The following is a 27,765-nucleotide window of genomic DNA, read 5'->3' on the forward strand; positions in this document are numbered from 1 at the left end:
GCCGAGAAAAACCTTGTCAGGAAATAAAAGGCTTCCCACTCCTGAAACGTTGAGTATTGTCCTGGTCTTGTCGGTTGTCAGTATGAGATCTGTGTTTGATTTTGATCGGTGGAGAGCAGGGGCTCTCTGCAGTCCTATCAGGAGAATTACATTCACACAAGCTGATGTTGTGTCACTGGCAGGAACAACACAGGAGACCGAAGAGATGCCACTTCAGCTCATGTTAGCTGTATCATTTTGTTTGTCACTTTAGCGGTTCATTCGAAAGTTGAACTTCTGTGAGGCTTAAAATGACATTAATGCATAATCAGGGATGGAACGAGGGCTAGATTTATTTACTCATGTTAACGTTGAAAGGTTGTGAAAAAAATGTACTTAAAAGTAAAAAGTAGATCAGTTAAAACGTGCTCTGTGTAAACATTAATGCCTCATTTTTAAAAGGTCTATATACTGTATATATCTATATATATATATATCTATATATATATATAAATATATATATATATATATATGTATATAGATATATATATATATATAATTATAAATATATATATATTTATACATATATATATATAATCTATAAATATATATATATATGTATAAATATATATATATGTATAAATATATATATATATATATATATATATATATATATATATGATATTTATTTAAATTAAGAAAATATTTAGGATACAAAATACAGTCATTTTGTGATACTCTGAAATAAGAAACATTTCCTGGAGAGACGAGCCGGTGGTAATGAGCAGGGTTCTGCAGCTGGATGTACAATGAGGTCACTGCTGATTTGAGTGGAATCCCATGAGCAATGTCTAGGATGGCAACTTGTGGCAGCAGGCTATTTTCTCTAAAAAGAAACAAACATTTCATCCCATTAATCCCATTAGTGCTTTCCAATGCTTCCCAGGTCAGTTTTTTTCACAGTGTCTGTGAAAGCATCGTCCAGATGTTTGCATGTTTGGTTCACTCGTTAACTGTGGGATGCCCTGCAGCGGGACACGAAGGAGAAACTTGGTGAAGTGGAAGGTACAATAATTTAATTTGTCACTGATATCACAGCTGCATTGAATATGGAAATGGAAATACAAGGCCAAAGATTAAATAAATATTACTATGGATTCTTGCATTTGCTACATGAAGTGTAAAAAAAGAGAGAATCAATAGAGGAATGCATATTAAATGCTGTGCAAAAATATGCTCATAAATCAATGGATCATATCGTGTTCCAGCCAAATGTGCGGTTTGTAAAGACAAACAGCATTTTAATCATAAATCTTGGCATGTCTTCAGACACTAAATCATGGAAGCTTAGACATCCAGGGAAACACTTTTGAATTCCACTCAAGCCACTAATTAAATATTAATAACTTTTGCTGAAAAATATTTATTCACTTTAAATTACTTCTCCCTCTCACCTCATGCTGCTCACTGTTCATTCTTCTACAGCTTGTACATTATTTCTCTGAAGAACAAAAAATACTATTAAGACTTTATAAGTATGAACGGCGTGTTCCCAGTTTCACAAGACCCACTCAAGAGTTGATAACTGTTATTACTAACTGACCGAGACAAGGCGTGAAGGATAAAATAAAGGTGCATAAAGTATTCCCAGAAGATAACTCCATCCAGACCCCAGTTAGAACATTTATGGTAATAGTTTAACTACACTATAAAACTGCTCACATAATGTTTACAGTCCTTTGATTGTTGCATTTTGATTTCAATTCAAATGTCTTGGCTGCTGTCTCAGGCTCTCTGAGGGACAGCGGCAAAAAATATATTAAAAAGCCACCAGCTGCATACGGTAGGGCACGAGCGTGAAGGGAGGGACATTTATAACATTGCCTTGCACAATGGGTCAACATAGAGGGCACTTCATCAAGTTTAGGCTCCAATAGATCTGTCAAGTAGTGGACTACATGTTATTAAATACTAGTTTGAATACATACATAAATACATTTATTTTTCCCCATGTTTTGAGTAGTTAACTACCAAAACTACAAACTATTTTGTGCCATAAAAGGAAGAAACAATTTAGTCAATTCTAAAGTATTTATATTTCTTCTATTCTGCAATTGAACCTCTTTGATTCTGCTCTGACACGTACAAAGATAGGCCCATTATTTAAAGTTAAGTGTTCGAGCTGTTCATACGGTCTAAAAAGGTGCAAGTTGAAGAAGCAACACTTTCAAAGTAGCTTCCCCAACACTGCAAACAAGGCACTTTGCTCCTGTCCTGTTAGCTGCCCCTGGGTCTGGGAACTACTTTTCACGCGGTGGACAATCTCCCAGGTGAAGCTTGAGCACCCCTTGACTATGCAGCTGCAACAAGAGCTCAAACTCAGCCGGTATCGCGTGAAATCCATTGTTAGCTTTTACGTCATCGTAGTAGTGGTTAGGAAGGGCATGGAGTCCATGTGGGTGATTACTGAAGGGCCAGAACCCGTACAGATGTACATTGGCACAGTGTTCCAGCGCCAGGCTAGTCATCATTAAGCCGGTGCTGAGCCGAGACACTCGTAGGCCTTGGGAGCCCCAGTAGAGGGCCAGACTCTGGAGGTATTCAGGGTTGAAGAAGACAGGCCGGGTGGGGCTTTGAAAGTCCTCAATGCTGTAGACGGCCCGCAGGCACACGGGAGTGTTGTGGCCATAGGAGAAGGCGGGAAGAAGCAGCAGGGAGTTGCCGTAGCAACGCAGATTCTCCACAAATGGACGCCGACGCCCCATTAGACCCCCATACCTGAAAATAAACAGCAGATGTCAAGAAACAAGATGAAAGGAGCTTTTTATGGTGCAGTGTGATTCATCCTCTTGCTCACTTCTCTATAAAGATGCTTGGGTTTGCTGTCACAATGTCAGTCTTGATGCCCACATGTTTCTCAAAGCCTTTTTCCAAAGGAGGTAGGTTGCACCTGCACAGACAACACGGACGACACAAAGATCGTAATATGGAATTACAACAGAGATGAGTTTAATTCTGTCGATTAATATCGGCATCAGCCTTTCGGTCCACTAAAGTGGAACGCTTTCTCACCTGATAACAAACTGAGCTGAATCGATCATCTTTCCACAGCTGCTGTTGGTCAGAATCCCTCCGTTCCCAACGACAGCACACGTGTCCCATGTTTTATTTTGAAACATATTCTCCTGGAATTAACACCAATCAAAAATGCAACTTAAAAAAAAACCCAGCATCATACTATGACAGGAGTCTCTGTGTGGATCAGCGGTTCTGTAGAAAACTGTGTGTGTGACTGGAGACATACTGTAGTGGGAACTACCACGGAACAGATTTTGAGTAATTTGCCAAGTGTCTGTCTGACTTTCTGTGGACAGATTTTGTGACCGCGATAGCGTCACAACCGTGCAAGTTACAAACACAAAACAGATGTATAATTGAGATGAAAATGAAGGCGGTTGTTGTCCGAGCAAAAGGCGCCAGATGCATTTTTCTGGAGTGAAGCCAGTTCCAAATTAAAGAAAAAAAAGAAATGTTCATACATATCTGCTTTTATTTTAAAATGATTGTGTTTAAATTTTAAGTCCTTAAAAAAAGGTTTTTATGTATAATGAAGTAAGATTATATTGTATAAAACAGACAGATCTGTAAAGGGTGTTGCTCAGTGGTAGAGCCTTTGACTGCAGGCCTGGAGATCACCCGTTCAAGTCTTGCTAGCCCCCGTGGTTTTTGCCCCCTAAAAATTATGTTTGTTAAATTTTCATAACAAATACAAAAGATCATTAACTGTGATGTGTAGTCGTTTGTATTGAAGAGCCAAAATATGAGTAAACAAATGAATTATGGTAAAACGTGCAAGAGCAAAGCAGTAAATTAAGATATTTGAGGTGAAATAAAGACAACAAACGGCAGATGTAGTAATATTTGAGAATGAGATACAAAATACCTTTGCAAATGTGCTGAAAAGCTCCGGGGTCACCTGGAGGGTGCTTTTCTTTTCCCCATCATACACAATCTTTGATCCCACTGGAGTGTTGGCCTGGGTGATGATGGCCTTGTCAAAACCATTACACTTGCTGCTCAGCTGAGATCTTTGTTAAATAACATACAAGACGGTCAGGAGTGTTGATGAACAGAAAGCTTCATAATTTGCTGAATAAAGTAAGAGCTAAAGTCAGGCTGTTTGTTCAGGTTATAAATAAATAAATATCTTCTTTCATATAAGGACTTAAATTCCATAGAAAGACCCAGGTGAGTGAAAGCAATACTTTCATTATTTGGACTGAATAAAGTACTCCTTATCTGACTCATGCTGTAAGTTTGCTAAGATTTTGGGTCCCAGAAAGCAAATAGTTGCTAAGACTAAGTCAATAAGACTTCTGTACCTGTCACAGGGGGGGGGGGTGTATGTCCCCAAATGCTACACACAGGAAACCAGGAATTGTAGACACAAAGGTTTATTTATTTATTTATTTATTTATTTACCAGAGCCCGCAGGTAGAGGTAATCCAGGACACATATAGAGATCTAATCCAAAATGATAATCACACACAGCAGAGGATCTCACTCAGACACACTGTGTGTTCCTTCTGTGTCAAGGCTTCGAAGTGTGTGTCGAGAAATCGCGGAAGATTTTTGTGAAGCGCGTATCGATGCTTGTGTTGATGACGTTTGTGATGACGTTCGAAGCCTCGCGAACCTTCCATACCAGGTGACTGATTCAGGAACAGGTTTGGCGTGCGATTCGAAATATAAGGGCGAGCAAACCGCAATTGAGCCCCCTCATAATCAACACTTTGTTGTTGTCGTAGTATGCGTTGTTGCTGTTGAGTTGTTGGTATTGCGTTTGTATTGGATCATTATGGAGCCAGCCAGCTAGCGAAACAATTGTTACGCACGCCAGCATCATCTTCCTTATGAGCAAGTAAAAATACCAAATCTAAATCTGTTGAAAAGATAATGTACATCCAACGTGTACATTACACATCCCTGGTGGCGCAGCTCGTAGAGCAGGCGACCCACATTCAAATGTTTGCTGCAGCGGCCCGAGGTTTGAAACAGACCTGCTGCATGTCATTCCCCTTCTCTCTGTCCAATCTTAAACTGCACTATCATTTAAGGCGTAAAAAGCCCACATTTTTTTCCAGGCACTCTCTTCTCAATAGCACGTAATAACATCAATCTTTATTTTTAAACAGAACATTATATTCAGTCTTAGATGTGTGCGTCAAAGAATCTTCAGGGCAAAGATACTTTAAATCCACTGCAGCCTTGCTACTTCACCAGTTTTACATTTATTGTCCACTTCATGGCGCAGTAGAGCAAATGAAGCACCATGAAGCTTAGACCCATGAGCGAACCAATTGGATGGAAAGCTTCAATGCTTCATGAAGCTTCATCTCGCCATCACTACTGGTGGGCATTCCGGGGATTCGACGAGGCGGATAGGTCAGAGACAGGCAGGGCCGGTAACAGGAGATCAGTGTGTGTGGGGGGGGTAGAGAACAATCTGGCACTGAGCGAGTGACTGGGAGCAGCTTAAATAAGGGCTTGATTGTGAATTGGCGGCAGCCTGTGCCCAAGGTGAGGCGATGAGGTGGGAGTGGCTGGCTGGTGAGGTGAGAAGGAGGCGGGGTGTGGAGAAGTACCGGGCTGAGGTAAGTAATGAGCAGTGACAGTACCCCTCTCTTCATGTACTTTTAAATGTACAAATAAAATGTATTATTATTATTATTATTATTATTATTATTAATCATACTCATCGTACATCTCTGGGCTGTGACAATGTACGGACAGTGCCTGACTGGATGGACTATGATTCAGCATATCTGTGAATGCTTGGACACATTTTTGAAATTCTGGCAACTTCTTTTTAAAACAAAATTCTAAATAAAATGAATTAAACTTAATTACCTGAATTTTTGGTAATTGTCCTCTTGCTTCTTCCAAGTTTGAGAGTAGTACTTTCTTACTTTTTCAATTACCACCCTGTCACAGGCAAACACACACACACACAACCAGATACACAGTCACGCGTGTGATCCCTGTAGCGCTTACATAACTTAATCTGATGAAGGCATGAACGTAAAGGTTACTTGAAGACAAGAATTGCTCTCACCTGCAGCCTTTACAGAGGTCAGAGGGCCAAGGGGGGACTTTCTTGTGAGGAGGCGCTCTGTGAGGTTCAACATTGCTGTGGAGCAAAAAAGAGAGACACAGGACATCCCGCCCATATTTATACATAATACACACCAATAGGCAAACAAGCTCTATGGTGACAGGTGTGGTTCATCTAAAAAAAACACCTCGAACTATTGAAGTACATAGAAAAAGTACATTAAAAAACAATAATGCAAAAGACCAACTCCTAAATATTAAACATTTGTGCAAACAGAAATCTTAAAGACATGTGCAGTAACTAGAACTTTTACCTCTCATTATTACAAATCTGTATGTCAGGTATATAACTCTCTCTATATATACTTTATATATATATACTGTATTACAGTACCAGTCAAAAGTTCCCATTCTCATTGAAGGGTTAGGACTAGGTACAATTAAAAAAATTCTGAATAGGGTATTTGGACCCCTGCAAAACTGCATAGATTTAGAGAGGACCTACTCTTTCTCCATTAACCCTATAACCACTAGTAATTTCACCTTGGTCTCCGTCATTCCCCCCCTTCGTCCGACTCTCCACCTCCACCTATACATCTCACATCCTCTACACCAGTGGTTCCCAAATGGTGTGCTATATTGGGATGCCATGGTGGGAAATATTAGAGTGTGACACATAAAAGGCTCTCCGCTAGTGTGAAGGAGAACAGCTTCTTACAAGGACAAGGCTAAATAAATGTTCACAGAGTGATAACAGTGACACGATGTGTTAGAGAGGATTTCCCGGATATGAACACAGGTGTACCTTGAGATTTTTGGTTTGGTCTTTGGTGTGCCTTCACCACAGAAGCTACACGTCTACACGTCAAAGGCTGCAGGCTACTACAAGCTACAGGCCCTTTACTGTAAACTCTACTGCCGTGTGTTTGCGGCAAGCTCTTGCAACTTGTGTAAGGCTTCCTCCCACACAGACCACCTATTGCGTCATAACTGCCCCGATACCCCGTCCTTCTGTCCAACCTGCACTTGTTCCTCCTGTGTTTTTAATACTTGGTTCTGCTGTGCCTCTACCTCCCACCACACTATTACCACCAACCCTTTTTGTTTCACACAGGTTTCAAACATTCAATAAAATAGGTTTAACTCAAACAAAAGACAGATTTCAAGGTTTACTGTCGATCAAACATAACAATACACCGAGCCGGTACGCAGAGCCTCTGACATACAACATAAAACTCATCATATATATAGTAGTTCTAACTCCTCCTCCACATACCCTCACAGCTTTTTTTCTTTACTTTGAACTTATTGTTATCTATTAACTTATTATTGATCAATCTTTTATCTTCTTACAGAGTCAGTCACCAAAACATGTTCCAAACCTTTTCCACTACTCTGCAACTTCAATCCATAATGATTGATCATCCTGCTATCATTATTCATTTATCTTCCTGCTCCCTGCTTCCTGCTTTTTTTGTCTTTTTGAGTTTGAGTTTCCATTTCTTCATTTATTTAATGTCTACCACTATTGTCTATTATGCCCCTACTAACACACCTTCAGCACTCAAAGCACAAACACCTTCCTGATTGTTAAACGTTCTATATGTTGTTGGGAAAGGTAGTGACACACTTACTTGTTGTCGACCATGGACCAGAGAGTAGTCAGCAGGCTCCCCAAACAGAAGACAGTGACCATCAGCGAGAGGAATGTTGAGAGCTGTCCCCTCATACCTGTCCTCTCTTGCTAACTTCCCCCGCTCACCTTCTGTTCTCACACTCTATCTCTCTCTCTAGATGTTAAACTTTGGCCTTTCTGCTTTCTTGTCGATCTTCTTCCTCTTGTGCAGGCAAGTCCTCTGTTTTCTATGCACCATGATTTTGCATGTATTTGTATTTCCTGTCTTTCTGTTTCAGTCAGATGAAACTGGGTTGTTTTTGTTGCTTCACATCATACTTTAATCCTTGTCAAGTCTCTTTGGTCCACCCATCTTATTTATGTATGGCTCTCGCTTTTTCTCATGTGTTTATCACACAATCTCACACTCCTACTTCCTACTTTCCACCACAGTCGCGAAGCAAGAGCTCCACCCTATCAGAATGACTCCTAGGTCACTTAGAGTAGAAATGGCTGCACCATCTGGCTTAACCTGAAATGTTTGGACATTATATGTGACCGTTTTGTACATTTTCATCTGCATTTTCACCTCATTCGCCCATCAGATGAGGCTTGACTCAAAGGTTGAATATTTTGGTAGGATTTCTCGAGCAGTAGGACCTTAAATGGACTGCATTTATATAGCGCTTGGTGCTCACTCAAAGCGCTATACATTGTCCCGTTATAACTCACTTGCAATGGCTGTGAATGATGAATGAATTCATAGGGAGGTTTGATGGAAGACACAGAAACATAGGTAATGAGAAGTAGTCTGAACAAGGCTGCTCAACACTCCACTGCTGTTTCATCTGCCTTGTAGTTGAGTGCCCCCTGGTGGTATCTTCTACAGGGCTTCCTTTATTGGGGGGTAGATACCAGTTGCCAATGCTACCTTCATCCAGCAACACCTTTACCAGCCGTAGTGTTACTTTTCTATTGACGAGCCTTGTGTCAGTATTGCACAAGGCTGCAATATCACCACGTTGTAATGGAAAAGGTTTAAAGCCATTACTATAATATAGTGAATCCAAACACTGTTTGTGTGACGCAAGTGTCAGTGCCAAGATTATTCTGTTTTAAATTGCCTACAGGCTAAATGTGAAATATGCAGTATATATATATATATATATATATATATATATATATATATATATATATATATATATATATATATATATATATATATATATATTATATATAATATATATATATATATATTATATATATATATATATTATATATAATACATATATTATATATATATATTATATATAATATATATATATTATATATATATTATATATAATACATATATTATATATATATATATTATATATATATAATATATATATATATATTATATATATATTATATATATATAATATATATATATATTATATATCATGTATCATCATGTATAAATCTTTGTATCTTTTGTATGCAAAAATCTTTTTTTGTAAAGTAACTAAAGGTCTCAAATAAAAGTAGTGAAGTAAAAAAGTAAAATATTTCCTTCTGAAATGTAGTGGACAAGAAGACTCAAGTACAAGTACCTCAAATGTGTACTTAACTACAATACTTGAGTCAATGTACTTAGTTACATTTCACTACTGGAAATATGATATAGGTCTAGTATATTTTTATAATATTATAGCTATAGTAACTTAATGATTCAAAGAACAAAAAGGCAGTCCCTGTATGTTACAGTATTTAATGTCGACACATCAGGAAGGCTCTCACAGGAGGCCTCTCCATGATGTGCTGAGCAAGAGCAGGAGCACCTTCAGCAGCAGACTATTACCACCATGATGCACCACAGGAAATACTTTCTTCCTGTGGAAATCAGACTTTACAACACATCTACCTCCTGTCGAGAGAATGCAGAGGTGGCACGAGTCTGCATTTCAGCTCTCATCAGTTCATCTTTCCCACTGCCTGATTATATCATTACAACTTTTGGATTTTTGGGACATTTTGTGCAACCTCAAGGACATAAGAAACATTTTTAAATAATCATATACACTTACCTGTGCTGACTTACTGTTCCTGTTTATATTTTTGGTGTTGTGGATTTATCGATTTGTGGATTTTGGATATCTTTTTATTGATATCTTTATACTTTGCACCTTTATTCCTGCTTTGTTCTGCAACTGCATGCACACCAATTCCTCAGGGGATAAATAAAGTTCCATCGTATCTTATATCTTATAACGCACATCTTCAATAGTATTTTTAAAATATTTTTCTTGTAATGTTTTCTATTCTACTACTGTTCTATGTTATATTTCTTGTCTCTGCACTAATACACTGTGTTTTAAAAATAAATAATGTTTTAAGTGTTACTCCTCTTCCAACGTTGTCCTGAGATCTGCTGAACAGCTGTGTGTGGAGACAAACTGATGGGATCAGTCGGGGAAAGGACATGAAGTGCCAAATTATTCAAACCATTTCAAGCTTTGCCCACAGTGGCTTTCCAAACAAGCCACAGTTGGGAGGGGGAGAAAATCTGAAAAGCTTGTTCAATATGTTCTTGAATGAATTCATCGTGTGTGAAGGAGCTGAGACTTTCCCAGAAAATAGTGTACAAACCATCACTCATGTGAAGTTGTGAGGCTGGACACTGTGACGTGGTTTCCTTCACACAAGCACAATGAAAGAAGTCTTTCTAATTGGTTAGTTAGCCTCTTGGCTCCACATGTCTGTTCAACAGCAGCAGCAGACAGACATAAATCATCAGAAGTACTTCCCAAAGAGTTTCCCACTCAGTGTCCCCTGGAGGCCAATCATCCCCAGTTTGCAAACTTTCTCAACTAAAGTATTTACTGCGTTTTGTTGAAGGGAAGGAAACAAACGTATACAAGTATAAATGGATAACAGGCAGCTGGCAGCTTTGCAGTCAGAGCCAGTTTGAGCCAGTTTGAGCCACTAGAGGGCGACTTTCTGTCAAAAGAGGGAGCCCTATAGAGAGTGAGGAAAAGGCGTTTTGAGGAGGTGCCATGACGGGTACTGAAAGACCCCATCTCCAAAGGTATTCTAGGTTATGTGGCTCAGATTCGTCTTTTGTTAGGGGAAAGAAAGGAATTTGGGCAGCTATCCAGGTCAAAAGAGTTTCCCTGTTGCACAGTTGTATTTGTGTCGCCCTGCTTTGTTTGTCTCTGTAAAAGCATCATCCAGATGTTTCTTGTTTGGTCTCCTCAGAAACTGTGGAATGCCCTGCAGCAGGACACACAGGAGAAACTTAGTGAAGTGCAATAATGTATAATGTACTGACATCACAGCCGTATCGAATATGGAAAAACATGAGGTGAACTGAAATATTATGGATTCATGCATTTTAAATACAATACTCCACTTAATAGCTTAAATGAGGTTAAGACATACTACATGAGGTGTAAAAAAATAATCAAGAGAGGAATGCATATAGAAAGACTGTGCAAAACTATGCTAATAAATCAGTGGAACATTTGGTGTTCCAGCCAAATGTAGTTTGTCAGTAGAAATACTGCATTCCCATGTGAAATCTTGGCAGGTTTGGGGCGCTAAGTGTCTCAAAGACACTAAATCATGCAAGCTGAGACGTCTGGGAAAGAGACTTTGTTGCATGGTTAGAGAAGTGAATTCCACTTCAGCCACCAATTACAATCAGATAACCTTTTTTGTGATAAATATTTATTCACTGATTCACTTTAACTTCATTTTTCCCTCTCACCTCAAAAAATTAAATCACATGATTCTAAAACTGGCTCGCCAAGAGTTCTCAAGTTTAGTCAGCTACAGTTGCCCATTATTTTTCTGGAGGACAAAAAGCGCTGTTAAGACTTTATAAGTATCAACACGAAAGGTAATACTTCCAGTTGCAGAACACACACAAAGTCTTGATGTACTTCTTACCCAAAGGTTACAATTTTCATCCAAAGTGCACAATTCACAATCATTACATCACCTTACGTTGGAGTCGGTCATTAATTTAGCTTTTACATCAACTTAAAAAGTACTCGTTTCCAACATTGTACCAAAATGTAAATGTTATACTTTGTGACAGTAAATAGCCACGTCTGGTCACTGTGGTGACACATTGCAACACAGGCTCACCATAGCAACTTTTGTGAGGAGGGACCTCCTGTGTTTAGTGGCGCTATTATTCCTGTTTCTTTCTGCAGTGTCTCTGTTTAGTCCTTGGCTTCAAGCCAATTGGGTCCTCGGATGATCGCACGGCCCGCAGAGGGCAGCCATGATGGTTTGTAGTTGAAGCTACCAGGATACGACCCATGCAGGCACTCTGAGAGCTGAGGCTTACATTGAGTCTGTATCTTATCCAGCAGTGTCAGTGATGTGGAGTGAGAACAAGAGTGTGGAAATCATCTTCCACAACCAGCACCAGCCTTTTTAAAAGATTTGTGATTAGTACCATACATTTCCCCTCGAGAGTTCCCAGAATATATTTTCAAAGTGGTGAATGTGAGATGCGCTTCTTAACAAAAATGTCAGAAGATTCTTTACATTCAGTGTGAGGCTGTTTTCATTAAGTGTTTTAGCCAGACAATCTTCATGTAAAGGAGGTATTTCTTCAAAATACATTCAGGTTAATGCAAAACAAGGCACTATAATGTCGACCACCACAAAGGCCTCACAAATGCCTTGCAAAAGATTCCCATTTAAATCAAAATAACTCCTTCCAGACTCCAGCTGGAACATGTGTGGTAATAAATACATTTTTAGATACACCACTGTTCACATAAAGTTAACAGCATCTTACTTTCAGTGCAAATGTCTTGGTTGCTGATAGTCCAACTCAGCATTCACTGTAAATCCAAGCACACTTATTCCGTGTCATCAGCCAAAATAGATCTGTCCATTCATTCAAAATTAATGAAATGCTTCCAGAGTCGCTTGGCTACAAACAAGGCACTTTGCTCCTGTCCTGTCAGCTGTCCCTGGGTCTGGGAACTACTTTTCACAATCTCCCAGGTGAAGCTTGAGCACCCCCTGACTGTGCAGCCGCAACAAGAGGTCAAACTCAGCCGGCATGGCGTGGAACTTCGTTTTAGTTTGTCTGTCATCGTAGTAGTGGTTAGTCAGGGCACGGAGTCCATGTGGGTGATTACTGAAGGGCCAGAACCCGTACAGATGCACGTTGTCACAGTGTTCCAGCGCCAGGCTAGCCATGATTAAGCCGGTGCTGAGACGCACTGCTCGTAGGCCTTGCGACCGCCAGAAGTGGGCCAGACTCTGGAGGTACCCAGGGTTGAAGAAGACAGGCCGGGTGGGGCTTTGAAAGTCCTCAATGCTGTAGACGGCCCGCAGGCACACGGGAGTGTTGTGGCCATAGGAGAAGGCGGGAAGAAGCAGCAGGGAGTTGCCGTAACTACGCAGACTCTCCACAAATGGACGGCGACGCCCCATTAGACCCCCATACCTGAAAATAAACAGCAGATGTCAAGAAACAAGATGAAAGGAGCTTTTTATGGTGCAGTGTGATTCATCCTTCTTGCTCACTTCTCTATAAAGATGCTTGGGTTTGCTGTCACAATGTCAGTCTTGATGCCCACATGTTTCTCAAAGCCTTTTTCCAAAGGAGGTAGGTTGCACCTGCACAGACAACACGGACGACACAAAGATCGTAATATGGAATTACAACAGAGATGAGTTTAATTCTGTCGATTAATATCGGCATCAGCCTTTCGGTCCACTAAAGTGGAACGCTTTCTCACCTGATAACAAACTGAGCTGAATCGATCATCTTTCCACAGCTGCTGTTGGTCAGAATCCCTCCGTTCCCAACAACAGCACACGTGTCCCATGTTTTATTTGGGAAAGGATGCTCCTGCAATCAACACCAGCAGAAATTGTATTACAAAACAGGAACATTTACCCTGATTGTAATATACTGTGTGTGAAAGAGCCATATTAGAAGAAGGAAATCCAGGATCTCATTCTCTAATTTTAGGCTGCGAGCCTGCGACCAGAATGACCTCGATAGGTTACTCTGGTTGGTTGGTCCACAAGAAGTTCTCCACGCTTTGCTGGCCACAGTTTTTGTCCTAGGAGGCTGAATGGATGGAGGTCAAGTGTGTGGGTGTGAAGATGTGTGTGTGTTTGTGTTCATGCCAATTGGCAATAAGTGGGTGTGGCCTATAACAAAAAGGTGCGTAACTTCAAAACAGATTTCCGTACCATGGCCAAACTGATGAACCGTTTGTCCTAGATTCTTGTGGGAGGCATTGTTACATTCAGCAGAGTGTGTGTGTGTGTGTGTGTGTGTGTGTGTGGGTGTGTGTGTGTGGGTGTGTGTGTGTGTGTGTGTGTGTGTGTGTGTGTGTGTGTGTGTTACTGGAGACATACTGTAGTGGGAACTACCACGGAACAGGTTTTGAGGAAGTTGCCAAGTGTCTGTCTGACTTTCTGTGGACAGATTTTGTCACCGCGATAGCGTCACAACCATGTGCGTACGTGCGTATGCCTTATGTAAGCCTCTTGTTGAGTTGCCTCAGAGTCTTGGATTTTCTATATTCTTTTGAAATTCAAAAGGTATAACTACAGCCAACTATACATTTCTTTCCAGATTGCACCCTGCACTCTGCATATCAGTGAAAGTCGCTGGGTGGTATACAGAGATGTTATTCATGTCTGACATATCTCAGAACTTGAGTGAACCCACTCCTGAAATGAGATTTAGTGTTATTTCTTGGATAAAGATGTTAAGTGATATCCCGGTTTTCATTAGTGATGGGTGAAAATGAACGAATGAATCTTTTTTGAACGACTGCTCATGAATCTCAGATTTTTCCCATTCGCTGTTTAGGTAACGTACTGCTCACGCTGCATACGGTGGTGCAGTCGCTCAAAACATAAGAAGCGGGACGACCAATGAATGAGCAGGAATAATAATCTTGAACGAGGACGTCAATGAGTGACTCGAGTCGAGGCAGCCTGGCAGCTACACTCACTGAACAAGACCGAATGAACTGTTCTCTCAAACTGGGAAATCTGCTACTTTCCCAGGAATAATGACAAATCCATGCAGTCAAATCCCATTTCTCTAACAGTGCGTTGGACTTACATACCCTACCTATACACAACTTTACATAGGTCAGCAACAGCACTGATGGGGGTATAGTTCAGTAGTAAAGCATTTGACTGCAGATCAAATGTTGGTGCCCCCTGGAAAACTTTAGTTTTGCAGTATTGGATTAAAACTGAACGTGAAATGTTTTGAAAATGCACAAAATCTCTCAGACCTGAGATAAATTAAGCTGCCATTAAAAGAGCCTTATAAGAGCTACTCGTTGGATGGTTGGATCACCCCGCCACACACCTTTTTGACGTCTGTGTCCGATCATTTCTGTACCTTTAAGAAATCGACAATTTGAAATTCACACCCACTTCACGCGAAGGCTGAATGAAAAGCTGACCATCATAGAAAGGGGGCAGACGTGATATTGTTCAAATATAGCGGATAACGATCTCTCCTGGAAGACCTCCGTAGGGTTGCAGTCAGTTCACATGAACATTGACAAGCATTGACAAATAGAGCTAGAGAATTTTTACTTTTCCAGATCATTTGTAGCGTCACAAAGTCTGCCCCAGTTTCCCATTCTGCCTCTCTGTCCCTCCCTTCAGCCACATTCTCACTTCTTCATTGTCATTCTCCACCCATCCAGCAGATGGATGACTCTCTCATTCACCTGCCATTTCAACTCATTCCTTGCCAGATTCTCAATGTTGCTTCGTGCCGTTGTTATCCAGCCTCTGAACCCTGTACCCTGTATCCTGAAGCCTGGAACTGACTGAATATGTACCTGCCTGCCTGTCTACCTGCCTCTCTGTTTCTACCTATGTCAGAAAAACATACTTGCTTGCATGCTTACTTACTTACTTACTTACTTACTTACTTACTTACTTACTTACTTACTTACTTACTTACTTACTTACTTACTTACTTACTTACTTACTTACTTACTTACTTACTTACTTACTTACTTACTTACTTACTTACTTACTTACTGCCCTTTATGCTATTGTCTACTGGCATGTAGGGAAGCAACAAAGGATTTCAAAGGCCAGCAGCTCAGTTTGAACTTCTTTTGTGAAAGTTCTCGACATCTACTAGATGGATTGGCAAACAATTTGTACAGACATACAAGGTTCCTAGATCCTTTGTGCTATACTTTGTGTTTAGGGTTAATTAGCAAACGTTAGCATTCTAGCACTAAACATTAGACCTGTTTTATTGTACTTTGTACGTTTTGTAAAGTTATACCATATCATAACAAATCCTTGTAATCCCGAAAATAAAAGTTCTCACTGTTTGGAATAATATAAAGTCGTTAACTCATAAACTGTTCAAATCTGATTGCCCATTAAAGCAATATGTGTTTCCTGGTCAGGGCTAATAAAAAGAAAAGTGTGTATAGCACAGCAGTACAGGCTAACTCCAGCTCAGGGAAGTCTCTGGTCTGAGTTTGTGAGCTCCTTACCAAAAATAAAACCGTGCTGTGTAGTCGTGTGTATCAAAGAGCGGACACGTGAGTAGAACAACTTGCAAAAGCAAAGCAGTAAAATAATTTCTGTGGTAAAACATATGAGGAGCAATCCGGACACTGAACAAGCAGCAGATGTTGTGGTAATATTATTGAATGACAACATACCTTTGCAAAGGTGCTGAAAAGCTCTTGGGTCACCTGGAGGGTCCTTTTCTTTTCCCCATCATACACAAGCTTTGATCCCACTGGAGTGTTGGCCTGGGTGATGATGGCCTTGTCAAAACCATGGCACTTGCTGCTCAGCTGAGATCTTTGTTAAATAGCATACAAGACGGTCAGGAGTGTTGATGAACAGTTTGTTCAGGTTATAAATTAAAAGTATATTCTTTCATATCAGGTTTTTAGACCCTGGTGAGTGAAAGGAGTCTTAGGTCCTTAAGGTGAAGTCCCTCTGTTTCACTATAACTCACGTGACTTTAAGATTAAGATTATAACATAGCAGTGTTATTTAGACCGGCTCTCAGAGTTTCAGCAGTCTGGTCTAATGAACTGGCTCACACAGCAGGTGGCTCAGAATTACACATTACCCCTTTAATGTACGCCTTCAGTTTATGTGAACTGCCTTTTAAATCCCACTCATTGTACATCCCTTGGACATATATAAACAATTCCTGCGACACTGAAGATACAACATATGTGTGCATGCATGGACAGTTATTTTCAATTCTGCCAACTTCTTTTTTTTGTTTGTTGGTCTCAGAATAAAATAAAATAAAACAGTTTGAGAGGATGTTGTCTTGTTTTACCTGAATTTTTGGTAATTGTCCCCCTGCTTCTTCCAGGTTTGAGAGTAACGCTCTATTACTTTCTCAATGACCTCCCTGTGTGACACACACACACACACACACACACACACACACACACACACACACACACACACACACACGCAGTCAAGTGTGTAATCTCTTGATGTCTTGATATGATGAAAGCATAAACAAAAAGGCCGCTTAAGGAGAAGCTGTGCTCTCACCGGCAGCCTTTACAAGAGTCAGAGGACTGAGGGGCACTTTTCTTTTGAGGAGGAGGCTTCTGAGGTTCCACATTACTGTGGATTGAACAAGAGAGAAACAGGACAGGTGAGAAAAAGTCTGATGCCAGACACTATACTGAAAACATAGTTATGAATACTATATTACCTTTCTGCTAATAGATCCGCCTAAATAATACACACTGGCCCTTTAAGTCAGGATCTAAGCAGTAAAGGCTTTTATGCAATCAACTGTGTATTGAACACAAAGTTCTGTGTGCATGGATTTCTACCTTCAATTAACACTAAGGAAAGAGAGTAAGCATACCAAGTTCTGCATTCAGAGGTCTCCCATTGACATGGAGCAGAGTCTGTTCTCTTCAAACGTCATAAATGAACAACCAGTGTACAAACTCACGAGCAGAGACCTTTCAGCAGTGGGGTAATGTCTGTGGTGTGCGGTCTGTGTTGCTCGTTCAGATATGTATCTTGTGATTTTCCTGTCATTAAGTTTCCAAATTCAAACATACCATGGCGTTGTTTCTTTTGGCATATCATCAACTGCTCCACTCTTGTCTTGGAGTCAAACCCCGGCATACATCTTTTGCCTCCATCAACACATTGACTGGATTGCAGAGAGTGCATGTGTATGTGTGTGCGTGTGTGTGTGTATGATCTATAGGTTGTTGCGAAAGGTAGTGACACACTTACTTGTTGTCGACCATGTACCAGATGAGAGTAGTCAGCAGGCTCCCCAAACAGAAGAGAGGAATCACCAAAGAGAAGAATGACTTCAAGAGCTGTCCCCTCATACCTCTCCCCTCCTAACTTCACCCGCTAGCCCCCTCAGCTTGTATCTCTCTGTCTTCCTCTCTGCTTCACCTTGATCAACACGCACCCAATATCTGCTTTCTGTCACCCTCCCTCTGTTTTCAGACTTCCTCCCCCCTCTTCGACTTGTTCTCTCCCTGGCTAAACCTCGCACACACACTCTCTTTCTCTCTCAAGAGTGTTAATCTTTTGCCTCTCTGCTTTCTTATGTTTTCTTTCACCTTACACCCCCTCCTCCCCTTCTTTATCCTCTTCCTGTCTGTCTGTCTGGTTTGATTCAGTGTGACTCTCTCGTCTGTGGGTGAGTGAGAGCACACTTCCTCAGTTATTAGCCTGTCTTCTTTTTCTGTCTCTTGTTCAGGCAAGTTCTCTGTCTTCTGTGCACCTCTACTTTGTCTTTCCTCTCTTCCTGTTTGTGTCCAGGTCAGATATAACAAAACCGATCTTTTGTTGCTCCACATCCTACTTTAATCCTTGCCATGTCTCTTTGATCCACCCATCTTCTTTCCTCTTTTTCTCATGTGTTCATACAGACAAACTCCCGATCCTACTTTCCACCGTTGTCCCAAAGCTCTTTCTGTTCTCCGCCCCTAACCCAGAGCCCCAGCCTTCTCTCTCTGCTTTCCCCTCCCTCCCCCAGCTATCCTCCGCCCACACCCCTTAAGCCCCTCTCCCATTTGCAAAAAAAGAAGGCAGTAACATGAGTGCCCAGTACTGAATTAGCCCACAGTTTGCCTCTTGACTAGTGTGTGTGTGTGTGTGTATCAGGAAACGCGTTTAAAACCAATAAGGGGCAAAGCAGGCGAGGGGTAGAGGCTTCCCATCCAATCAGAGTGTCTCCAAATACCCACCAAACTCTTACCTACACACACAAGCTTCTTTTATTCCAATGTCAAACGTTGGCAGCTGTATCGACTCATGTACTTCTACAAAAAAAAGCAAGTGTTGCTCGGTGTGAGAAGTGGGAGAGGGTTGGAGGTTGGGGGCCAAGGAAGGGAAGTCTCCTCTCAGCTGAGATGGGAACTTGCTTCCAACATGGCAGCACTGCTGGCTGTATCAACAGGGTAACTAACTATCGTAACAGCCGGCGGAAATGAGAGAAGCAGAAAGCCAGAGGGAGTCAGACAGATTCAAAAAGCAGAAAGAGGTGGGTAGTTGATGTCCAGAAGAGCTGAGTTGTTCGACTTTCATTTCGTAGCTCTGCGTTGCCAGCTGTGAGATTGAAGGAGAATAAAATCCAGGAGGTAGCGCTCAAGTAGGATTATGGGAACTGTGTTGCGTATATGTTATGCATTTCACAATAAACACTCACAGACAGATGACCACACCCAGTTCTCCTGAGTTCATCCCTCCTGATTTTAGTTCTCAGTGGAAAACTCTAAGCTGAGCTCCTTGCAATAAAGCAATAATGCCAAGTAACTACATGCTGAGTAAGCTAGGCTGTGTCACACCAACCCCAACACACACACACACACACACACACACACACACACACACACACACACACACACACACACACAAATCCAAAACAAAAGAGCTCTTGGAAAGTTTTTATTTTGCTGCAACCTCAGGGTTTGCAAAAGACTTGTTCGGGTTGTATGAGGCTGCTTTGCTGCGACCAGGCGGAAGGAATAATCAATAAAGAAGGTTGTGCAACTAATCAAATCAGGCTAATAGTACTACAAGAGACAGAAGTACTTAACCTGTTCTTTACCTCAAACACGCATTCATGTAATGGTTCCTTCACCGATGAGCACATCTGGTGATTACAGTGAGCAGCTGAGCCTCTCTTTGGGATGTGGGACTTGTTTGTTGTGGTACAGGTGTCACTTGTCTTAGCGTGCAAACTAAATGTGTGTATCATCTGGGTTTTGCACATTTTCTGACGTCAATGATGATCGTTTGTGTCCTCTCGATCTGAAATTATCTCTTCTAGAGAAATAGGAAACAAAATGCTGCACCAGTATATCCTGTATGTAGCCTACAACCTGATCAGACAAGAGATACACCCCTGAGAGTGAGGCCTCTTGAAGAAAATACACACATGCATAACTGTTCATGCATCATGGGACACTAGCAGGAATGTGGAGAGAAATGTGGGAGAAAATGGTTTTATCCAGCATATAAATGCCATGATAATAACCAGGCTGCAGGCAAGAAAAAGGGAGTCACTGCCCCAGAATAATTGTAGCGTGTCATAGAAGAGGTACAGCAACAACACACGTTGCTTCTCTGGCGTCTGTTAAATCAAATATCCAGATCTCTCATCCAGTTTCCCTCCATCACAGGCCATCCTGCTGCCTCCCACGCACAGTCATTAGCTTATTACAGACAGTGCCATTTCCATCCTAAGACTCTATAAGCTATTTAACCACATTAAAACCAAAGAGGTGATTTTTCAAGCTGACATTCATAATCTTGTAACACAGGTGATTTCTCAGCGTTTTGCAGCTCTTGTGTGCCTGTAGGAAGCCCTCTGTCTCTTTTGCTGAGCATGGATGAATCATGCCAGAATTATCATCTCAGTGATGGATGATTGTGTAATTAGGAGCTAACTCTTTGTGATTCATCTGTTCGTGAGCACAGCGAATAGTCGGGGCAAAGTTGGCAAATTTCTGTATAATCTGAAAAAATGTCAAAACATTCTGTATGTGCCTACAAGCACTACCAAATGTCTGAATGTGCCACAACAAAAGATCAAAGCGTTTGAAGTGCAAAGTTTTTAAATCAAACCTTTACATAGGAGTGTGTGTGCATGCGTGCGTGTCTGTCTGTCTGTCTCTTGACAGGAAGTCTGAATGCAGCATGGGAGAGAAGCTGCTGAGGGTAGTACTTCCTCTAAAGAGCCCATGTGACACCATCACAAGGCAGACAGAAGGACAAAAGTCCCATTGTCACCCAAACAGCCCCCTATAAATCTGTCCTCCCCCTCATCCGCCTCATCACGACATCCTCCGTCAGCCGAGATTGGGATGCTGCTGCATCTTCTGCTACACAGTTTGCAGAATTATCAATGAAGTAAACCACATAAGAGACAGGGTTTGAAGCATTACTTCAGCGCTGCGAGCGGGGTTCCCCTCTTAGCACACCGAGCTTCCTGTCAAGCTTTGCAAGAAGGAGCTTATAAAAATAAAAGAGGGCAGTTGAGTAACAACAACAAGTAACAACGGAACAAGGTTAACTGATACGTCCTGTCATTGTCCACTCTATATTGCACTTCTCCTACTCTAACAAAGCCCTCAAAACAGAAGTAGTTTCCACATGCTGACTGACTAGACGTGTTGCCTGTAAATAACACTTGATAACAGGTTGCGTAACCTGGTAGAAACTACAGTGAGTGTTGAGACCTGTCATAGGCAGATCACCTTGAACTCAAGTGAGACATACTTTTCATCCGTTGTATTTATAGGAATGAATCAGCAAAGCTAGTTAATTGTTTGGGAAACATGTATTTGGCTTCTCTCTCAGTGTGACTGTGAAAACAGATGATGCAATAGGGTCAAAAGTGTATAATGTTTTTGAGCTGACGAGAGGCTGAGGAATAAAAATAACTCAAGGTCTGGAAATAGATTATCATAAGGCGACAGCCTGGCATTTGTTTCTTCCAAAACAAGAGGGGTCAACTACAACTTCCTCCGGATGAACCGAAGGGGCGGTACCACGCACCACATCTTTTCACTTAATTAGCCACCTGCAGTACATTTGTCTTATAACACATCCTGTGCACATATAAGACTGCATAATGTGGCCACACAGAATGATCCACAACGTAACTTTGAATCTGTATCCAGAATAAATTAATAAATGGGCACATCTGTCACTATTATATTAGTGTAGATGCACTTTGCTTAACCTAGCCATCTAAAATACATCATGCACAAACAGTGAAACATAATTCCCTAAAGGAAACTTAATCATGCAATACAGCTGCTCCTTTTCATTCCAACTTTTTCACACACAAAACTCCTTTCAGGGCACTATGGGTAATCCCTGGGGAAGAATTTGATGAGGAGAGATGGGACATACTAAACAGGATACTAAATGCTCCGTTCTTGGCCTACTTTGAGCATGCCACCCTGTGAGCCCTGTCTCTTCATTCTTTACGCTCCCATTCTGCCACTTTTAGCCAAATACTTATGGATGTGATGTGAGATTCTTCGGTGTTTTATTTGATATATTTTGGGTGGATTATTGCCTTGTCAATAACATAAAACAATAAATATAATACATTTTTTACGCACAGAACGTTTAGCAGCATTTTTGATTGGTCAGCACTATTTATTTTCAAACTTTTTAAATACAATTGTAAGTGCAACTTTGTGCAAAAGTATTTAGGATAACAAAGGAACATGACAGTTGTTGAGAAAAAAGTTTAGGCCAATGTCAGATTATCCTTTTTTATCCCCGCGATATCCCATCCAGTGATTTTGGCCAGTGCATTCCTTATTATATGTGACGATGTTGCGCATTTTCACCAGCATCTTCCTCTCAATAGCTCATCTGATGAGGTTTGACTGAGAAAGATCTGATTCCAGGAGTTCAGAGTCACCTGACGGATAATTATATAAGCTTTCTCCAGCTGTGAAGCCATGAAATTGTCCTCACCTTCCAGCTTCACTTGATGGCTGTATCTGATGAATGGCTTCACGGGGAGGTGTGATGGAAGAGGCGGACCTGAGGGGGGCAGTAATGGGGTCATGCGGTTGAGGAACAGCTGATCCCGGTGCATTCCTGGGCTGCTTAGCATGAGGCCTGCTGCCCTCGTGCCTGCTTGAACTACTACCAACTTCAATGTCTCATAAGCACTTGCACAATCCAAAACAAGTAGCTGACAAATGTTGTCAGAAACACAAACGTGTAGACCACACAAAGAACTATTCCACCACTGTTGTGCAATATTCACTTTTCATAACTTCTAATCAACCACTTTGTACTTGCTTACTTATATTACTTTTATTCTATTTAACCATAGTGTACTCGCCACTTTACTTCATGTTCTTTGGCTGTAACGAGGTTAATTTCCCCGTTGTGTGACTAATAAAGGATTTCTGATTCTGATGCAATCACTTAGAGGGCCACATGCATAATTTACACTTCCTGCCTTGACCTTAATGGACATGAGAGACCCTCCATTACAAATCAATCTGACAGCCTGAGTTACATGGATTAGTGTTTAATGTGTAATATACAGAAAGATATAACACACTTCCAAGAACACAGGTAGTGAGAAGTAATTTACTGCCGCTTCATTCAGAGATTTATTTGGGGGAAGTGATAAATTCTGTCAATAGCAGAATCCAGTAAGATGCTTTTATCTGTTGCACTCAACCACTTGAAGGTTACATGCACAAACCAGTATGTATCTTAACTTAGAAATCTGCTACCAATGCTGTAAAATATAGCTTTCCAAAGCGACCTTGAATGATCAGATATTTAACCCTTTGTCTCCCTACAATATCCCAGGTTTTTACATACTAATGTACGATACTAAAATATAATCTTGGTAGATATTTAACCTTTCGTGTGTCATACCAGCTTTAACCACTAGATGGCAACAAACCTTTAAAATGACTATTTACAGTGTCTTCTATATCTCCAAATAAATTAGTTTTAAATTAAGAAAATGAAACTGGAGACTTCCTTTATCAGTTGCAACGCCTGAGCTTTGGAGACATGAGCCACTGGAGTTCACTTATGAATGCACTTATTCCTGTTCAAGATACTAACTCCAGTGTGAAAACTATTTCAATCACATTTAACTGGATGGATTTGGATTTAAGTGGATGCAAAATACTTTCTGCCTTCAAATTATTTGGTCATAACTTACATTTTGCACTGAGCATGTATGAAATGACAATGGTAAAGGGGTCGTCTGCAGTGATGACCCTGTAGAATTGATCTGAATTTGCAGCTCCTCTTGGCTTTACAGAGATTAGGCCCATAAACGTATTTTGGTTCAGTCATCTCTTTTCTTTTAGCCGTAGCAGGAAGCGGTTTTCAATGAAAAGGCTCTAAAAAAAACCCACTGAACACGACCTGCTCAGCACTAAACAGCAGACAGATTATTAATGACTAGCTGATGAACATAGTGGAGAATGCTGAAGAGATAAACATGTCCCACAGCCGTCCGTATAGACCGAAAACAAAGCCAAGAGTGAAAAGGACTTAAGTTTGCCCGGTGTCCAAAACATGACTTTTCATTGTCCTAAAATGAAAGAAAGTACACATGATCATCGGTGTCTTTATGTACACTTTTATTGTCTGCACTTGACAGGTGGTAATGTTAGGGAGGATTGACAGAACCAAATTACTTATTGGCCTCGTCTTCCTTGGAGAAGGCCTTGATGAGCTCCTCCTTCTTGGCCAGGAGACGCTCCTCTCTGCGCTTGCGGGCCTCCTTAGTCTTGGTGCGACGAGCCTCGGCCTGATCACTGTAGTACAAGCAGACATGTGTTAGTGTGCAATCAGAGTACAACTTTTAATTCACATTTCTACATCCACATAACTAAAGGCAAATCCAAAACTTGTGAACTGGTTTCAAATGCAAGTCTGATTCTTTTAATTTGAGGAGCAGGGAAATCTTAAACCCAGCTGACAATAAAGCCCAACGTCTATCTGCTGCACAACATAACGGTGTAGAGAATTAAAAAGTACGGAGCAAACGCCTTTATAGTGTGAATCTCCAAGATATTAGTTCACTAAAGACACAAAAAGTGAATATTCAAGTATTGTGATTACCAAATATAAACCTCTTCCTCTAAAATGCTCATGTTATGGGCCGTATTCCCCAAATGAAGGTGTTTAATTCCAACACTTTGAGAATAAATGCAGCTCAAACTGCTTTCTGTGAACCTGAAAAAAAAAAACTTAGTTTGGTTTGAGACTTACGACAGAAGCTTTCTGCGAGCCTTGTCGGCCTTCAGCTTGTGAATGTGTTCCATAAGGATGCGCTTATTCTTGAACACGTTACCCTTGGCTCTCAGGTAGAGGCTGTGGTACCTGGGAGACAGCACGGGGGGAGAAAAAGCGTTGAAATACCATAATACACAAACGGCTTACAATTCAGATGCACAAGATATTTTAAGTTTGCCTGTAACACCAGCATTGTCAACCAGCTTCACCTTCAGGAGGTCCGCTTAGTGTAAAATAAGCCGAGGGTCACAACTAAGAAGGTCACGATTAGATATTTAGTAGTAGATACTAATACCAAGTTTAACCCTAACCCTTACAAAACTACATTTTAACACATCATGGTTATAATTGACCTTTGCCCAATAGTTATTTTTACTGAGAAGAGCCTGAACGCATCATAATATAACTTGATGGCTAGTAGGACTGCAAGTCTCACTCGCTGCTGACAGCTAACTGCTTGCTAGTTACAAGTTAGCATTATAAAAATAATAAATATAATATAATGTGCATAACAAAACATGCCAAGAGACTGGCTACATCAATAAGAGCAGAAACAACCAGTGTCCTGAACCTACATGTGTTTGTCGATTTTCTTGGACTCCCTGTAGCGACGCAGCAGACGACGCAGGATCCTCATGCGACGCATCCAAGACAACTTCTCTGGCATACGGGCATTGGCGGTACCCTTTCTCTTACCTGGGAACGGGGAACAGTAAGGCATGTCAACCTAACGTCATCATCCAGGTAGTCATATCGTAACAAAACTGAGAATGTTATTAAATATTTGAAGACATTGCACTTAATCCAGTTTCTTAATTTGACCAGTGTAGTGGATCAATTTAAAATGAGAAGTTTACTCATTTCATAAACAAAATGTTCTTATTTCTTTACAGAAATAAATCTTACATCAACATCGGGTCAATAACTTTCCTGAGAAAGCAAACATGGAGGTTTGAACTCACCGACTCCCATGTGTCTTCCCTTGCGGCGCGCCAACGTGTTCTTGCGGCAGCGGGCACGGGAGTGGACCGTAACTGGTTTGCGAATGATAAGACCATCCTTCACCAGTTTACGGATCTGCTGGCCTGAAGACAGAAGGAAACAAATAATCTACAGGGATGCTCCGATTCAGCCAAAAAATAAACCTTAAGAAAACATGTAGATTCAGAAGCTCTTATACTTAACGCAACTGTTAACTCATTAAATGAAAATAGATTAATTCCATGAGTCTAATTCAATATCACATGGGGAAATAGTGTCGACGTATTACCCTGCTCCCTATTTTTTAATATAATTTAGTACATTAAGTCAAATTTGGGCTTAGAACTTCAAAAGTTTAACAGAAACCCCGACTAACAAACTGTGTGGAGTTTAAAAACACGAGCATTTATCAGGCAGATTAGTGCGAACGATGCAACTTTACTGCAAAATTCACGCTCCAGTCTATTTTAGTTGTGATATCTCGACCTTCTGTTATTTTGATTTTACCAATCTTATTATTAAATGTGATTCAGATGAACCCCAGATTCAGGTAAGTGCATCTTTATCACCCTAGTTATAGTCCTTAATAGGACTCTTTCTTGACATCCCTTCATTAGATGTGCAGACATTAAAACTCAGGAGTCAACCTGTTTCTTTGCATCACTTAGGGACACAAATGTTTAGTTGATTGTGGTGCAACCTAACCAACCTTCACATATTGAAACGGGAGCGTATCTATATTTGGAGGGTCCCATGTTATTTGGAGGGTCCCATGTTCTCCAGCTTAATTTGACACAAAGGGTTTTATGTTCTCAGTAATGTAGGTTTCTGTCAAATAATTATATAATTCACCTTAAGCAATACCCTACTGATGACTATGCTCACATTTAGTCAGCAACATAGTTATTATTTAATGTATTAAAGCTGCTCTATAGCACGCTCTGTTGGGCCACAAACAAAAAAGTGTTACAAGGCACATATTAGGTCATTGGTCTAGTTCTGGATGTGACACTTTCATGGCAATTAAAGTGAACTTCACATTTGTTATTACCTGTTGGGGATCCATTTGAATGTAACACATTTAATCTGTACGTTTACAATTAAAACTGCAAAGATATACATAAAGAATATGGGACACGGGGAATTTAGGGATGACTACAATTGAAACGACTACCAATAAATGTCACATCATGAAGATATTAAACTATAAGGTCTACTTACGAGAGTTGGCGTTGGCAATCTCATTGGTCTCATTAGGATCCAGCCAGATCTTCTTCTTGCCGCAGCGCAGGACGCTCGAAGCTAGCCTCTTCTGGAGCCTAAGCATAATTACAGGAAGCAGAACCCCAATTAAACACCGAACAAATTAAAAATACAGTATTCAGCTTGTAGTGGTTTGTCAAACGTAATGCCACGTGTCTTAAATGTGTTAGTAGCTAAACTCCGCTAGCGACAGAAGCGACTGTTAGCCGGGTGGAAAACATGGCTTCTCCGTCTGCTACAACGTGCTACACGGAGCTACGTAGAAATATGAGTTTCTGGTTTTGGAATCAGGTTTAAACTTTATATAACGATAAATAAGAAATTCATGTGTCTTTGTGAACGGATATTGGGTAAACAAATATGCATTTTAACAGTTAAACGATTACTTTTATTGTGCCATCGGAAAGAGTCCTACCTCATGGCTGCTACTTCTGTAGGAAAAGGAAGGCTTGAGAGACAGACTGGAAGCTACCATTATAGAGGAGAGACCATCTCTGAAAAAAGAAACAGCTCGGTGTTAG

The 27,765-nt window shown here is 40.7% G+C and overlaps 3 protein-coding genes across 5 annotated transcripts; all 3 read right to left on the reverse strand.

Moving 5' to 3' along the window:
* Positions 1 to 1,960: 1,960 nt before the first annotated feature.
* Positions 1,961 to 8,150, reverse strand: LOC115012411 (alpha-2,8-sialyltransferase 8E-like). 2 transcript variants are annotated; one of them, XM_029438019.1, is made up of 7 exons: positions 7,728 to 8,150; positions 6,095 to 6,169; positions 5,890 to 5,964; positions 3,923 to 4,067; positions 3,052 to 3,164; positions 2,837 to 2,929; positions 1,961 to 2,757 (listed from the first exon to the last, which is right to left on the reverse strand). In XM_029438019.1, exons 1-7 carry the CDS (start codon positions 7,820 to 7,822, stop codon positions 2,280 to 2,282), a joined length of 1,074 nt encoding a protein of 357 aa, XP_029293879.1. In that variant the 5' UTR covers positions 7,823 to 8,150; the 3' UTR covers positions 1,961 to 2,279. The 2 variants fall into 2 exon arrangements, with proteins under 2 accessions (XP_029293879.1, XP_029293880.1); XM_029438020.1 differs by having other exon boundaries at positions 6,095 to 6,727.
* Positions 8,151 to 11,241: 3,091 nt separating this feature from the next.
* Positions 11,242 to 18,660, reverse strand: LOC115012658 (alpha-2,8-sialyltransferase 8F-like). The gene is made up of 7 exons (XM_029438378.1): positions 17,969 to 18,660; positions 17,261 to 17,335; positions 17,037 to 17,111; positions 16,396 to 16,540; positions 13,459 to 13,571; positions 13,244 to 13,336; positions 11,242 to 13,163 (listed from the first exon to the last, which is right to left on the reverse strand). Exons 1-7 carry the CDS (start codon positions 18,067 to 18,069, stop codon positions 12,695 to 12,697), a joined length of 1,071 nt encoding a protein of 356 aa, XP_029294238.1. The 5' UTR covers positions 18,070 to 18,660; the 3' UTR covers positions 11,242 to 12,694.
* Positions 18,661 to 24,320: 5,660 nt separating this feature from the next.
* Positions 24,321 to 27,716, reverse strand: rpl19 (ribosomal protein L19). Of its 2 annotated transcripts, XM_029438579.1 has the most exons (6): positions 27,660 to 27,716; positions 27,203 to 27,300; positions 25,963 to 26,085; positions 25,576 to 25,696; positions 24,977 to 25,087; positions 24,321 to 24,519 (listed from the first exon to the last, which is right to left on the reverse strand). In XM_029438579.1, exons 1-6 carry the CDS (start codon positions 27,662 to 27,664, stop codon positions 24,396 to 24,398), a joined length of 582 nt encoding a protein of 193 aa, XP_029294439.1. In that variant the 5' UTR covers positions 27,665 to 27,716; the 3' UTR covers positions 24,321 to 24,395. The 2 variants fall into 2 exon arrangements, with proteins under 2 accessions (XP_029294439.1, XP_029294438.1); XM_029438578.1 differs by lacking the exon at positions 27,660 to 27,716 and having other exon boundaries at positions 27,203 to 27,308.
* Positions 27,717 to 27,765: the final 49 nt, after the last annotated feature.

The sequence above is a fragment of the Cottoperca gobio genome, chromosome 8 (assembly GCF_900634415.1).
Source record: "Cottoperca gobio chromosome 8, fCotGob3.1, whole genome shotgun sequence".
In the NCBI taxonomy this organism is placed as follows: Eukaryota; Metazoa; Chordata; class Actinopteri; order Perciformes; family Bovichtidae; genus Cottoperca; species Cottoperca gobio.